At 37.0% G+C, this 14,071-nt stretch overlaps 1 protein-coding gene across 1 annotated transcript; it reads right to left on the reverse strand.

The window, feature by feature from the left end:
* Positions 1–6,536: 6,536 nt before the first annotated feature.
* On the reverse strand, positions 6,537–11,034 carry LOC119989959 ((E,E)-geranyllinalool synthase-like). Its single transcript, XM_038835741.1, has 11 exons — positions 10,660–11,034; positions 10,363–10,561; positions 9,816–10,033; positions 9,487–9,723; positions 9,177–9,400; positions 8,803–8,921; positions 8,599–8,697; positions 8,282–8,497; positions 7,849–7,981; positions 7,483–7,728; positions 6,537–7,174 (listed from the first exon to the last, which is right to left on the reverse strand). Exons 1-11 carry the CDS (start codon positions 10,976–10,978, stop codon positions 6,632–6,634), a joined length of 2,553 nt encoding a protein of 850 aa, XP_038691669.1. The 5' UTR covers positions 10,979–11,034; the 3' UTR covers positions 6,537–6,631.
* Between the last annotated feature and the right edge of the window lie 3,037 nt (positions 11,035–14,071).

A 14,071-nucleotide genomic window follows, 5' to 3' on the forward strand; every position in this document is an offset into this window, starting at 1 on the left:
TGCTTGGCCTTAGTGTGCTTAGGTTCATTAAGGTCATGCGCCGGTCACGTATCCTTATTGTGGGGTCGTGACACCGGGCCCGGCCCAAAGCCCGACACCTCGGGCCAATTTTGGCCTGGCCCGAGCGCGAGCCCGAGCCCGAGCCCGAGCCAGACCCAAGCCTGACATTATTTATTTATATATATATAATATGCATATATTTACATATATTATATATATACATACATACATATATATATAGATACACACACAGTGCAGTGTGCACTGTCTGTGTGTATATATATATATTATTGCAATGTATGTGTATATATATGCATAATACGTATATATTACACATGTGCATATATATAATACATTTTCCTCAAATAATACATATATAAATATTATATAGTTAAAAATTCGGGCTCAGCCAGAGGCCCGACCGGAGGCCTGGGCCTCATTTTGAGAGCCAAGCCCGGCCCGGGTCCGGCCCAATGCCGAGCTCTAGCCATCTAGAGATGCTTTACAAGAGCTGATGGAGTGCGACATGATCTAAGATCCATACAGTTTTGTCTTTAAAAGAACACTCTACAATTTTAGGGGATATAATGTTAACTTGTAAAACACTTTACTTTTTTTCTGAACTTTTTAATGTGGACATTTTAACTTAACACAGCGGATCCTTGCGTCTCATTATATTTAACATGTTCAAAAACGTTCGTACAGACTATAGACCCACAAGGTAATTATCCACTCATAGTTACAACCGATGCACCACATGGTATTATTTTTTAGATCCACGTTAGATTAGATGTCACGGTTATTATTTTTTTCATGAATAAGGCTTTTCTGGAACTTCAGTAGGAATTCCAGTGAGGAGTATTATTTTCTGTATCAGAGATTGATTGAAGGCTGAATGATATGACTCAGATCAATAGTAATTGGTCTACCAAAGGAAGAAAAAAAAAACCGGCCATTCATTTTTCCACCCACTTTTGGCACTTTCTAAAAACAACCACCCTATTTATTATATAAACCCACCCTACTTACTATATAAACCTACTTTCTACTGTACTCTGTCGCATTCTTTCAAATATTTAAAAATCAGATGATGGTTCCACAGAGGTTATACGAAGAAGATTTATGTTTATTGTTGTGTTGCTTGAATTAGACTAGGGTGGAAAATTTTGGGCAGATGTGAGTAAAATACATTTACATCTATAGATCCTCAAAATCCAAGTCTAGACCTCTTGAGAGTATGATGACCCCTCTTGGCCAGTGACAATGTTGGTGTAAGTAGGCAAAGGCAGCCAATGGAGGCTTTATGATAGCTGTGTTTTCTACTAATTAGAGTGGCTGGATGTTGATTAAGTGTTTGTTCAATATTCATCATATGCTATCTCAGCTTGGTTGTGATCATTCTACTGAGAACAAAGCAAGTTCCTGGACTCCAATCGACACTTTTCTTCTATGTTGTTTATTTAATTTTATAATTCTTACTATTTAATATTTATACTACTTATGAAATTTTTGGTGGGTGTTTGTATGGTTTTCTAACTGTGTAGCAGAGGGAATTTGGGTAGAATTTTTTGTTTTTCAAGAAGTGATGCTTGTATTTTTAAAGCCATTGTACAAACTGTTGATGGGTGTCCGATAGAAGTATATCTTTGAATGGAAAATATGCAAAGATGGACGTATTATATTAAACTGAATAATCAGGAGATGAGTTCCATCTCATATTCAACTATTAAAGTGGAAATCCAGTTTTTCTTTAGTCTAATGGACATAAGAAACATAAACCAAATTTCTCGTTAGCTATTTCAGCTTGCCTAGTCATGTGCTCTTCACCATATTTGCCTCTAATTAACTAGAGTTTTTAGTGGGAATACTTGGTGTCATCCAGAGTTTAGGATCAGACATGCAGGATACCATTTTGTGGTGATCCTTTTTGTATTCTTCCAATTAGCTTCAAGGCTAATGATTTCAAGCTTATCTTTTGACCAAAATTTTGACCTATATAGATGTCTTAGCAAATGTATTTATATTTATGTGTAGCACAGTGTTGGGGTGGAAGGGTTCGGAGATCTTTGTTGCGGCTTGTTCTTTGGACAGATTGTCATAGTACTCATACCCAAATTTTACTTAGGAACAATGTCTTAAAAAGCTTTAAGTCTATATGTTATAATTGTCATACATCGTAATCTCTTCTGGACCTTTGTCGATGGATATTTCCAACTCATCCAGAGTGTTTGCATTAAAATGAACTCTCTCACTTTCTGTTACATGTTCTCTAGTGAGGTGACAAGATGCTCTATGCTTATTAAAGTTCCTGGGAGACCTTTATTATAATATACATATATTTCTTAATATAAACATTGCTGCTCTCTTCGTTTGATGCATTATTTCAGTTGGGTAATCCTGAAACTTCCGATGTTTGAGGACTGGAGAGGCTTGGTAGATTATGCATGGAGCCATGCTATAATATCCGATGAACTCGACAAGATAATCAGTGAAAATTGCAATTTCAACAGGAATGATACATGAAGCAACAATGACTGCAATCAAGGTGTGGAAAGAATTACTCAGGCAGTACAAGGAGATAGATATTTACAGCCTTTACACCTCCGTATGCATTGGCGATTCAGCAACTACAGATGAGAAATCCACGCAGATCCCGTGAATGTTCTTCCTTGAATATAGACATGGAAATATGTCTATGTAGAAAAAAATAGAAGCAATTGTAGAGAATAGAGGCAATATTTGGTGTGTATGTATATTGATGAAACATTACAATTACAATCTCATATATATAGGGATCAAACATTACCCCTAAGACAAATGTTCCATAATTTGAGGAGCAATTTATGGGACAAATGTTCCATAATTTGAGGAGCAAATTGTGGGACAAAGGTTCCATAATTTGTTCCATAATTTGAGGAGCAAATTATGGGACAAAAGTTCCATAATTTGTTCCATAATTTGAGGAGCAAATTATGGAACAAAGGTTCCATAATTTGAGGATATCAATAAGGTCAATACTCCCCCTCAAGCTGGATCAAGGGGATTGATTGAGCCAAGCTTGGACAATAATCGGTGAAAATGACCAGAAGACAAAACCTTTGTAAACACATCAGCAAGTTGATCATGACTTCGAGTGTAAACTGTTTGAATAATGTGATTCTGAACTTGATGACGAATAAAATGACAGTCAACTTCAATATGTTTTGTGCGTTCATGAAACACGGGATTAGCAGCAATATGCATAGCAGCTTGATTATCACAAAAAAGAGTCATAGGAAGACTACTTGGAAAACCCAAATCTGCGAGCAAACCCTTAAGCCATATGAGTTCACATGCACCGGAGGCCATTGCACGATATTCAGCTTCAGCACTAGAACGAGCAATCACATGTTGTTTTTTGCTACGCCAAGAAACAAGATTTCCACCAACAAACATACAATAGCCAGTAGTGGACTTTCGATCAAGAGCATTTCCAGCCCAATCAGAATCACTATATCCTGTAATCCGTAGGTGACCGTGCTTAGCTAGAACTATGCCACAACCAATAGAGCCCTTGAGGTAACGTAAGATTCGTTTGACAATGCCCAAATGAAAAAGAGTAGGAGCATGCATGAACTGGCTAACAAGACGTACGCCATAAGCAATGTCAGGCCGAGTAATAGTGAGATAAATGAGCTTACCAACCAATCGTTGGTAATCACTAACTGCTTGTAAAGGTTCACTGGCTGTATCAAGATTTAATTTGCTATCCAGCGGAGTAGATGCTGGCTTTGAATTCATCATTTCGGTTTCCTCTAGCAAATCAAGAATATACTTCCTTTGATTTAGAAATAAACCTTTGCTCGAAACTGCCATTTCAATGCCAAGAAAATAATTTAAGGAACCAAGATCCTTAATAGGAAATCGAGATTGAAGAGTGGTTTTGAGTTGAGAAATATCCTCAATACTGTTCCCAGTAATTATAAGATCATCAACATAAATTAGGATCACCACTATAGCATTGGAAGAACGGCGAATGAACAAAGAAAAATCAGCTGTACTGCAAGAGAAACCAAACTCTTTTAGAACAGTACTTAACTTGGCGTGCCAAGCACGTGGAGATTGTTTCAACCCATAGATTGATTTGTGTAGGTGACAAACCAAAGAAGAGTCCGAACTCTGTGGATGTCCTGGAGGTAGTTTCATATAGACTTCTTCTTCAAGATCCCCATGAAGGAAAGCATTTTTGACGTCCATTTGACTCATAGACCATCCACAATTTACGGCAACTGAGAGGAGAGTACGCACTGTATTCATCTTAGCAACAGGAGCAAACGTCTCTTTGTAATCCACACCAAAAGTTTGAGTAAATCCCTGGGCCACAAGGCGAGCTTTATGCCTGTCAATGGTACCATCCGAGTGAAATTCAGTTTTATATACCCAGCGGCTCCCCACTGGTTGTTTTCCAGGAGGAAGTTTAACAACACTCCAAGTCTGATTTTCAGCAAGAGCTTGAAGCTCTTCACCCATAGCTTGTCGCCATATTTCCTGAGAATTTGCTTCCTTGAAATTCTTAGGTTCATGAACAGTAGAAATAGCGGTGAGAAATGCCACATGAGCTGAGGAAAGACGATGATAAGTGACATACTTGGAGAGAGGAAGACGAGCAGAAAAAGTTACGTAATCTTGAAGTTTTGTTGGAGGAACGCGGTTTCGAGTAGGATTCCGTCGAACCAATGACTGTGAAACCTCAGGATTATTAGTGGAAGCAAGCACATGCACATGTAGTAGAGGCCTTTCAGAAAAAAAAAACCTCTACCAATGATCTTCTTGGTGACAAGGTCTTGAAAAAGTACCGAATGAGGAAGAAATATAGCACAACAATTTAAATCCAAAGTGAGTTTGCTAACCGAAAGTAACTTGACTGGAAAGGATGGAACATATAAAGCTATTGAAGTCACATCTTTAGATAACAATTTAAGTTTACCTTCACCAAGAACAGGAACACCTTTTCCATTGGCAATTGACACATGAGGTGGAGTAGAAAATTTTTTGAAGTCAGACAAATTTGTTAATTTATTTGTCATATGATGGGTGGCACCAGAATCAACAATCCAAAAATCATGCACAATATTAAATTCTATAGCAGTAGAGAGTGCACTGAAAATACCTTCAAAGTTGTCATTGAATTGATGTCCCGAGTCTGCTAAGAACCCAGCAAACTTACCAAGAAGAGCTGTGAAATTAGAGTGTTCTGTACCAGAAACTCCATGTCCTCCCTTCTCCTGAAGATAGGTTGCAAATTCATTTATAAGAGAAATTGGATTTGAGGTGTAATTTATCATATCTCCATGTAATGTTTTTGCAACATGGACTCTTGGTTTAGAAAGTCCCTTATCCTTAGCAAACTTTGGTTTCAATTCTGGATGGAGAACCCAACACCGTTCAACTAGATGTCCCAGATGATGACAATGTTGGCATTTTAAATCCGGTCGCTTGCCTTTGTATGATGCATAAGCACGAGACTCAGAAAGGTTAGGCCTTGCTTCCACATTCATGACTTTCCTTCTTAATTCTTCTCTCTGAATCATGGAGATGACAGAAGCAAGCGATGGAAGTTCTGGAGACATGAGAACTCGGCTGCGGAGATCTTCATATTCAGGTCCAAGACTTGCTAACAACTGAAATATTTTGTCCTCCATTACACGATTGCGAAGAATCGTGGCATCAACTGTGTGAGGACGATACAACTCAAGTTCGTTCCACATCTTTTTAAGACAGCTAAGCAATTGAACAAAAGGTTTTCCGGCTTGTTGAAGATTCACAATATCTCGCTGAAGTTCAAAAATTCTGGCAGAATTATTTTGTTGGCCATACATATCACGAATTGCCGACCACAAGATAGAAGCAGACTCTGAGTAACTAAAGATCTCTGCAAGAGAAGAATCCATGGAATTAAGAATCCATGACCGCACCAATTGGTCTTTTGATAACCATGCTCCATAATCTGGAGATTTTTCATCAGGAGAATGAATCTTTTCATCAATAAAATCGAGTTTAGATCTTCCACCAAGAGCCAGTGTAATAGATCTGGACCATGGAAGATAATTAAACTCATTAAGAAGCACAGAGCACAACCGTTGATTTGGATTGGACTCTAACTCAGGAGCACTTGAAGCACCTGTAGAATACGACTTTGCGCCAGAGAAGATAGAATCGTCGTTTGCCATAATTGTTGAGCAAACAAGAACTTAAACAAGACAATAAACCTGCTTCGATACCATGTAGAAAAAAATAGAAGCAATTGTAGAGAATAGAGGCAATATTTGGTGTGTATGTATATTGATGAAACATTACAATTACAATCTCATATATATAGGGATCAAACATTACACCCTAAAACAAATGTTCCATAATTTGAGGAGCAATTTATGGGACAAATGTTTGAGGAGCAAATTATGGGACAAAAGTTCCATAATTTGTTCCATAATTTGAGGAGCAAATTATGGAACAAAGGTTCCATAATTTGAGGATATCAATAAGGTCAATAGTCTATATATATACATACATACACACACACATAAGTAGCTAGGTGGAGGATTATTCATATATGGATCCACTACTGATATTATACAATTATATGCTGATTAATTCAAATGAAACATGGTGAGAATTTTGGGGTCACAAACATGGACTTGTTGTACCCATCTACTCCCCATTTAGGCCAAGAGGCCCACTTCACAGCAATATTATTAGTTCCCTTGTAGTCAAAGCTGCTGTGATAGTAACTGGTTGTTTGATGGCTCTGCTTTTTGAATGATGGAGGCTGCGGAAGAGATAGAGGTTGCGGAAGAGACACGGGCTTCTTTGTGGACTTGATTGATGATGATTTTCCAATTTCTGGATCAGGTAACTGATAAAATGCCTCTTGAATATCTTGAATCAATTCTGTGTTGGAATCGTATCTATTCCTGGAGTTGAACAGCATTTGATACACTTTGAGACAACCCAAATGAAGATGCCTGCATTCTTTGGGCAATTCACTCAATCCATCCATCAAAGCATACTCAAAGAACTCTTTCTTCTTCTTCTCAATGATCTCTCTCACATATGCAATTGCATCTTCAATTTCTGCTTCTGTGTTTTCCTTCAAGTAGAGTAAAACAAAGTTCTTTTTCCCCGACTTTTGTTCCTTCTGAGAATATTCCATACACATAGTATGTATGCATTAGTATGTAGTACACTATAAATGATATTAAAAGTGACGAAACAAAGAAGCTTGGTTGGGATGGTGAAATTGACTGATAACTCTTTGCAAATGAGGGGCTTCATTCTCCTTGCACGGATTTCGACCCGGTATTACCCGTTACTAGCGTTGAATGAATTGGGCTGACGATCCAAGTTTAGAACTGACCCAATTGTCCGATGGACACATTGGGATGGAGAATTCTCGGTTTAAAAATAAATAAATAAATAAAAGTGACAAGAAAAGAAAAAAGATACCTGATAGCTTTGTGTGTCATTCAACAAGCGAGTGATTAACATGAGGAGTTTGGTGATGTTCTCATACTCAAGAGGCTTGAGTTGGTGATGAGCTAAGCTTGGGTTCAAGAAACATGAAGCTGGAAGAAGTAGAGTATGTGAAGCAATTGAAATCATGCCAGTTTCAATGTACTCATGCATTGATGGTATGTGACCATTTTTGCTCCATTGACTCTCAACAAGCCATGCAAGGAATGTCTCATACCACTTCATTTATTGTTTACACCACACACCACAAAAAAAGAAAAAAAAAAGAGTTAAAAATTTAATATGGGTGAATGAATTAAAAAGTATTTAAAGGATTGGAAATTATTTAATTAAGCTCACTAGATCTTTAAGGCTGTCTGATACATCAATTCCTTCTTGTTGCTGCTTATATTTTGTAGCAATTTCTCTCACAAGATCATCCAGAACTTCAAATATGGTCTTACTGTGCCCACTCAATCCTGTACCATCCCACCTGTCAAAATTAACATAAAAATAACATATATGTTTTGAAACCTCAGCTAAAGATTTCATTAAACCTGCGGCCAAAATATTTGTATTAGTGCTCATATATATAAACCGCGGATAAAAGTGTTGCGATGCTTTTATGATCAACGGATATCCAACCACGAAAAAAGTTTTACCGGATGTTTTTTTATACGTACTCCCGGGCAGTTTAAACCGCAGATACATTTGTTATCCGTTGTAATGATAATTGGGTATGTTGTATGTTAGATGTACATGTATAATTGACATGCATGCAGTGTGTACGTACCTTTGAATTGCATGAGTTAGGTTCTGTAATTCATCCAGAGAAGCATGCTCATCAAAGAAATCGTCTGCGACAGTGACGAATATCCCAATCTTTGCCGCTATTAATCGCACATCGCTGTGTTTAGGCAACGAAGTACTGGCAGCCGCAAAGAAGTAACAGTAGGTTGTTTTCTCTCGACCAAATCCCATCTCACTTAAACCCCATTTCCTTGACCATCTATATACATATATTACATAATTCAGGCCATATATACATATATACATACATATATATACTAAATTATTTTCCCTAGAAGATCGATCGATCGATCCACATACCTTTTCAGTTCCTCCAGTTCTCTCCTGTAGATTGATTGTCGATACTTGTAATTTTGCACCGCAAGCTGTGTTAGTCGCTCACTATCATGGTATGACAACCTGTAATTAGTTCAAGTATTGGTTATATTATATTGTGTTGCTTGTTAATTGTTTACCCACCCTAAATAGATCCAAAATAATTAAGCAACCTCAAATTAACTCAACCTGTGAAAGGAGAATTTTCCCATCCAGAGAAGGGTAGAGTCATGTTCTTGAGTAATCCACATCTTATGTTCTAGGTGATCTAGTCGAGCTAGCCACGGAGTTTTCAATTCATGCCCAATCTGTAACAATTAATCAGTGTGAAATATCAACCGTTAAAGATTTCAATCATTTCAAAAATACTAAAAATTCCAATGTTTTTTTGTTCTAGCCATTCCGAATGTTGAAATGGATGCACATGATCTCTGTGAAATCGTGAGCCTCATATGATACATATGAAATTGTGTACGTCCATTTGAATATTTGGGACATCTGTAACAAATTAAAACAATGGGATCCGTAAGACTTTCTAACTAAAATCATTAATATTATAGTACCAGTTTATGCAAATGATTTTGGTTTCCACTTGTGGTCGATATGACGTTTTCAAGCAACTTCCTTGCAAAACATCTAGCCTCCTCAAGTTGATCTTCTTCCCCAGGAAACATGAGATCTGTGGCTTTGTAGACATTAAGCATAACACTTGAAAAGTCGTCGTAGTAGTAGTTGTTTTCAATTCGATCTTTAATATCTCCACGTTGCATAAACCAACAAAAGCTACCTGCCAAAAAAAAAAGGGAAAACATATAAAGTGAAACACCAAGTACGAGGTAAAATACAAATTTGGGTTGTCCATGTGGGACCCACCTGGTGATACTATATATCCATTCATCCTCAGAAGCCAAAAGGCCAAAGAATCCTTGTACAGGTGAAGTAAATTGGAATCTTTGACCGTTGACCTATGGTTAGTAGAATAATTCCTGTGCACACTTGTCAACATGTTTTTGATTTCTTTTGTGAAGTGCTCAGCCAATCCAAGCCTCTGTAAATGGTTGACCATGCAAAGCCTTATTAGGTCTTCATCAATCGGATACGTAGCTGGAACTGCATGTTAACACGTACAAACCTTGCCTTAATTAGCTAATTAAGTGATTAATTAACAGTAAATTAAAGAAAAAATTAATTAATGATTTAACCTCCATTGGGACATCTTTGAATGATAGCTTTCAGGTAAGCCAAACAGTCTTTATTTCCAGTAATCATGAAAGCACTTGCTGTGGCAGAGGGAGACTGAAATAGAGAGCCATCACTACTCAAGTGAGTTACTATCTGGTCTTTATCAATTTTGTTGGGAGGAAGTGCTTCAAGGTATGCTAGTAATGGAGGGTAGTGGTATGTCTCCACAAGTTCTTCCCTGCACATGCATATAAGTTAGTTAGTTAATTAATTAGTTAGTTTAGGTGGAGAATATCTAGGGGCATGGGACAACTCTCTCTAAAAAACTTGACAAAATAGTCCTGTAATTTCGGGGGAAGGGGTGCCTCCTCACAAAGGGGGTCGCAATGACCAAGTTCGGGAGACTGTTTATCGAAAACACATGTCTGAGCAAATTTATAAGATCATGTATGGGGGCTAACGTCTGTCTGTGCCGGAGAATCAAGGAAGTCGGTGACTTGATCATGACTAATATAAACAAACATGCAATTATTTGAAGTAGAAGAAAAGTAAGATGATATGTAGTACTTCTCAACAATTCTTCGGTGCTCGATGAATATGTCCATCACATGTACAGTGTCTTTTACATGGTTAGGCAAGATATTGTCGAGGCCTAACGAGCTTGCCTGTTCCAACATTGCTGGGAAAATAACGGCAAACCGGCGAGGACAGCAATCTTTTATTTCTTCAATGTACATCTCAGCATTTTCTCGAACAAAGTCCAATCCTGCGAAGATTCATAAAATCTATTAATAAAGTATGATACAAACATGTGTGTGTGTGTGTATAGACACACACACACCTATTAGTACTCTAATTTGTTACCTTTTTGAATTGATGACTCCCCAACATTCCATTTTTTGAGTGCAATCAAGCAAGCAAGGGTTGAAGTGAGAGATTCAATGGCAGGCATGCCATGACCATCAATATCTCCCCAATGCCCTTCTTCTCTCTGGTTGTTTAGAACCCAATCCAGGCAATCCATGAACAAGGGTTGCACCGGGCTGCGAGAATCTGGAACCATGGCTAGCCAAGCAGTATCATAAGCAGATGGTGCAACAAATGAATACACATCCATATCCACAAACATCTCCACCTTAATCTTGTCAACTAAAGATATAATTGAGGAATCTGAAAAATCCATGCTAATTGATTATATGAGAAGCTCTTGAAGTTATATAAATTAGTTCGATGCTTGATTGAGCTATGGTGTTGAGTAACAATGTAGCATTTATAGAAATTCTTGGAGACAGAAATCACCATCATAATGTTAGTTGAAGCAAAAGGGTCAATGGATCACCATTTGTTTTTCACATTTGATCAAATCCCCCTGTGAGAAGAAATGTATTTAGTACACAAAACGCGTGTACGTTTTGCATGTTAGATAATGACACACACACATATGTGTGTGTATATATATATCCACTTGTGAGTGATATATCAACATCATGGCATGGATTCACATGGTTTTAATTTTTCAGAAGTCTATCGATTAACTATTTTATGTGTACGACGACAAACATCGATCACTGCTAAATTTTTGCAAAATATATATATCACAATCAGCGACAACTGTCGGCATAAATATGTAAGAAAATAGAGGCAAGACGAAACTGTCGCCGTCAAATATATATGACTATGAAAGTCTATTTTCAAATGATAGAAGAGTATTAGTTAGAAAAGTTTAAAAATGAATTTTTTTTTTACTAAATTCCTTTGCTCAAAATTAGTACTACGGCGGCAACAGTGTCTCCACTTAATATAACACTCATATGGCGACAAACATCGTTGTTAATATCAACAATAAAAATGTTAGGGATCCTAATAAAAAGTATCTCAATTATCTCAGTAGTGGATATTGTCCCTTGATTGATGTAAGTGTAGGGGCTCACAAAACCTTGAGATTGAACCAAAGAGTGACACATCCAGTATTAGGATGATTGTGATTTTTTTTATTGGGATCTCTATCACTTCTGTATCAACAAATACTATAGCGACAACTGTTGCCGTAAATTACTGACAACATTTTCGCTTCGCCGTGAATTTTTTTTGTGACATGACTTATTGCGACGATGCTCAGCGCGACCATGAATTTTTTTACCACGACAAGTGTCCCGTAAAAAAATTATTTGATGTTGTGCAAGCCATTTATCATAAGATATTTTGCAAAGAAAAAGGTTTTTTTTTTTTTTTTAAAAAAAAACTAGGTTTTTTTTATGGCAATTCCAAAATGCTAATACGGAAATTAGTGTCTTTGCTGTCTCAATCATCTCGCTCTTTTTTTTCCTTTTTTTTTTGATAAATCTATGAATTTTATTTATTAGGAAAGAAAGAAAGTTGCAAGCATACCGCATACGGACACCAAAGTGTAGAAGCAAGGACTCTTACAACCAGCACTGTTAGGGTGCGGTTACTAGTCCATGCGCCAACTCAGCCTAACTTGCAGTTATAGTATTATGCCTACTAGCTTTAATGTACAGTTATATTAGTGTACAAGTGGGGTAGTTATCATGTAATTTTATAATGGGTATGAAGGTGGTTTATAGTAGTTGTTCCACCAAATTGATGAGCATGCGTGTGTTAAGTGGGTACTTACGGGTCATTTGGTTGACATTTTGAGGGGGGGAATGAGGCGAGCCGAGGGTGGGAATCACTTATTCCCTCGTTTGGTTGAGTTTGAGAATGTGAAATCTCAAATTCATCACATCCTCATTCTCTCCTTATGGAGATTAGCCAAGCTCACTAAAATGGTGAGATTGGCTAATCTCCACAAGGGAGAATGAGTTTGATACTCAAAAGACTATTATACCCCTTATTAAGAAGTAATCACAACCATTAAATTAATTTATTCTTATTTTTATGTACAAAAAATTGGGTAGTATGGAAATTGTACAATTAAAAATCTAACACTCATGCTCACTCTTCATTTCATACCAAACATGATAATATTCACTTCACACTCACCTCACACTCGCCTCACACTCATTGGATTAGCAACCAAATGTCCCGTTAGATTACATCTCATGTATGAGATGAGAGAGGGTGGCATATCCAATATATATATGTTTGTTGAGTTGAATAAAGAAGGCAACATTTGTTCTTAGGAGGTTTGGTTACTCTCGAAGCTAAACATCTTACGATTTATTGTTTCAACCATTGACAAACATAAACAATATTCCACCAAAAGGGATTTAAATTCCCTAGACAAAGCTCGCCACTCGATCAATGTTGCAAGCACGTATCAAGCACCCAGATTTAAAAAGCCCAGCACTCAATCATCTCCCTCTTATATGGTTGGTCAAGATAAGAAAACTTTGATGAAAAGTATAATTTGCTAAAAAGAAGAAATATTTTGTTGTACATGACCCATATTATGGCACCCAAAATTCTTCTCATGATATTTAGTTGTTGTTCATGAACTCCAATTCAAACTCGCTATAAATATTCTCACTGTGAAATCTTAGTGGTGAGAACAAATTGTATTTAGAGATAACTCGTGAGAGAGACTATACCAATACAATTTATTGTTATCGTCCGTGGTTATAGACAAGATTGTCCAAACCATGTAAAATCTTTTTATCTTGTGTGTAATTTTATCTTGGTTTCTGATTTTTTTGCATTAGTTATTTGCTAGTCGTATTGATCATAGACATCTTTTGTTGTTTCCACATAACAAATTGGCATCAGAGCCAAGGGTTAGTGTATACGATCAAAGAAGACATCTAAGTTTGCAAAGGTTTCAAATGCTCGATTCGATTTGAGAAGGTTGATGAAAAGATCAATTTTGACATATGACGGTTTCAAATTCAGGGTATCTTGATCAAGCAAGGGCTATGCAATGTTAAAAGGGTTTAAGGATAAGCTGACGGACATATCAGATAAAGAATGGGAGTATGATCTTCAAGCGTGTAGCACGATTTATCTGTACCTAGCAAAAAGAACATCTTATATATGAGCGAAACTAAAGGGCCTGCACATGACAAGTCGCCTATATCTTAAGAGACAACTTTGTAAGTTACAGATTGTTGAAAGGTATATCTCTGAATAATCACCTTAATGAATTCAATAAATTAATTTTAGAACTATTGAATATCTGTAAGGAGATAAAAGATGAGGATGAAGCCCTAGTACCATTATCTTCTCTTCGGTCACTAATTTGCTCTACTAAAAAAGGTTATTGAATTGGACTATGTTATTAACTCGATCGTTTCCAATCAATGGAGAAAGAAGACTTCAA

The sequence above is a fragment of the Tripterygium wilfordii genome, chromosome 21 (assembly GCF_013401445.1).
Source record: "Tripterygium wilfordii isolate XIE 37 chromosome 21, ASM1340144v1, whole genome shotgun sequence".
Lineage (NCBI taxonomy): Eukaryota > Viridiplantae > Streptophyta > Magnoliopsida > Celastrales > Celastraceae > Tripterygium > Tripterygium wilfordii.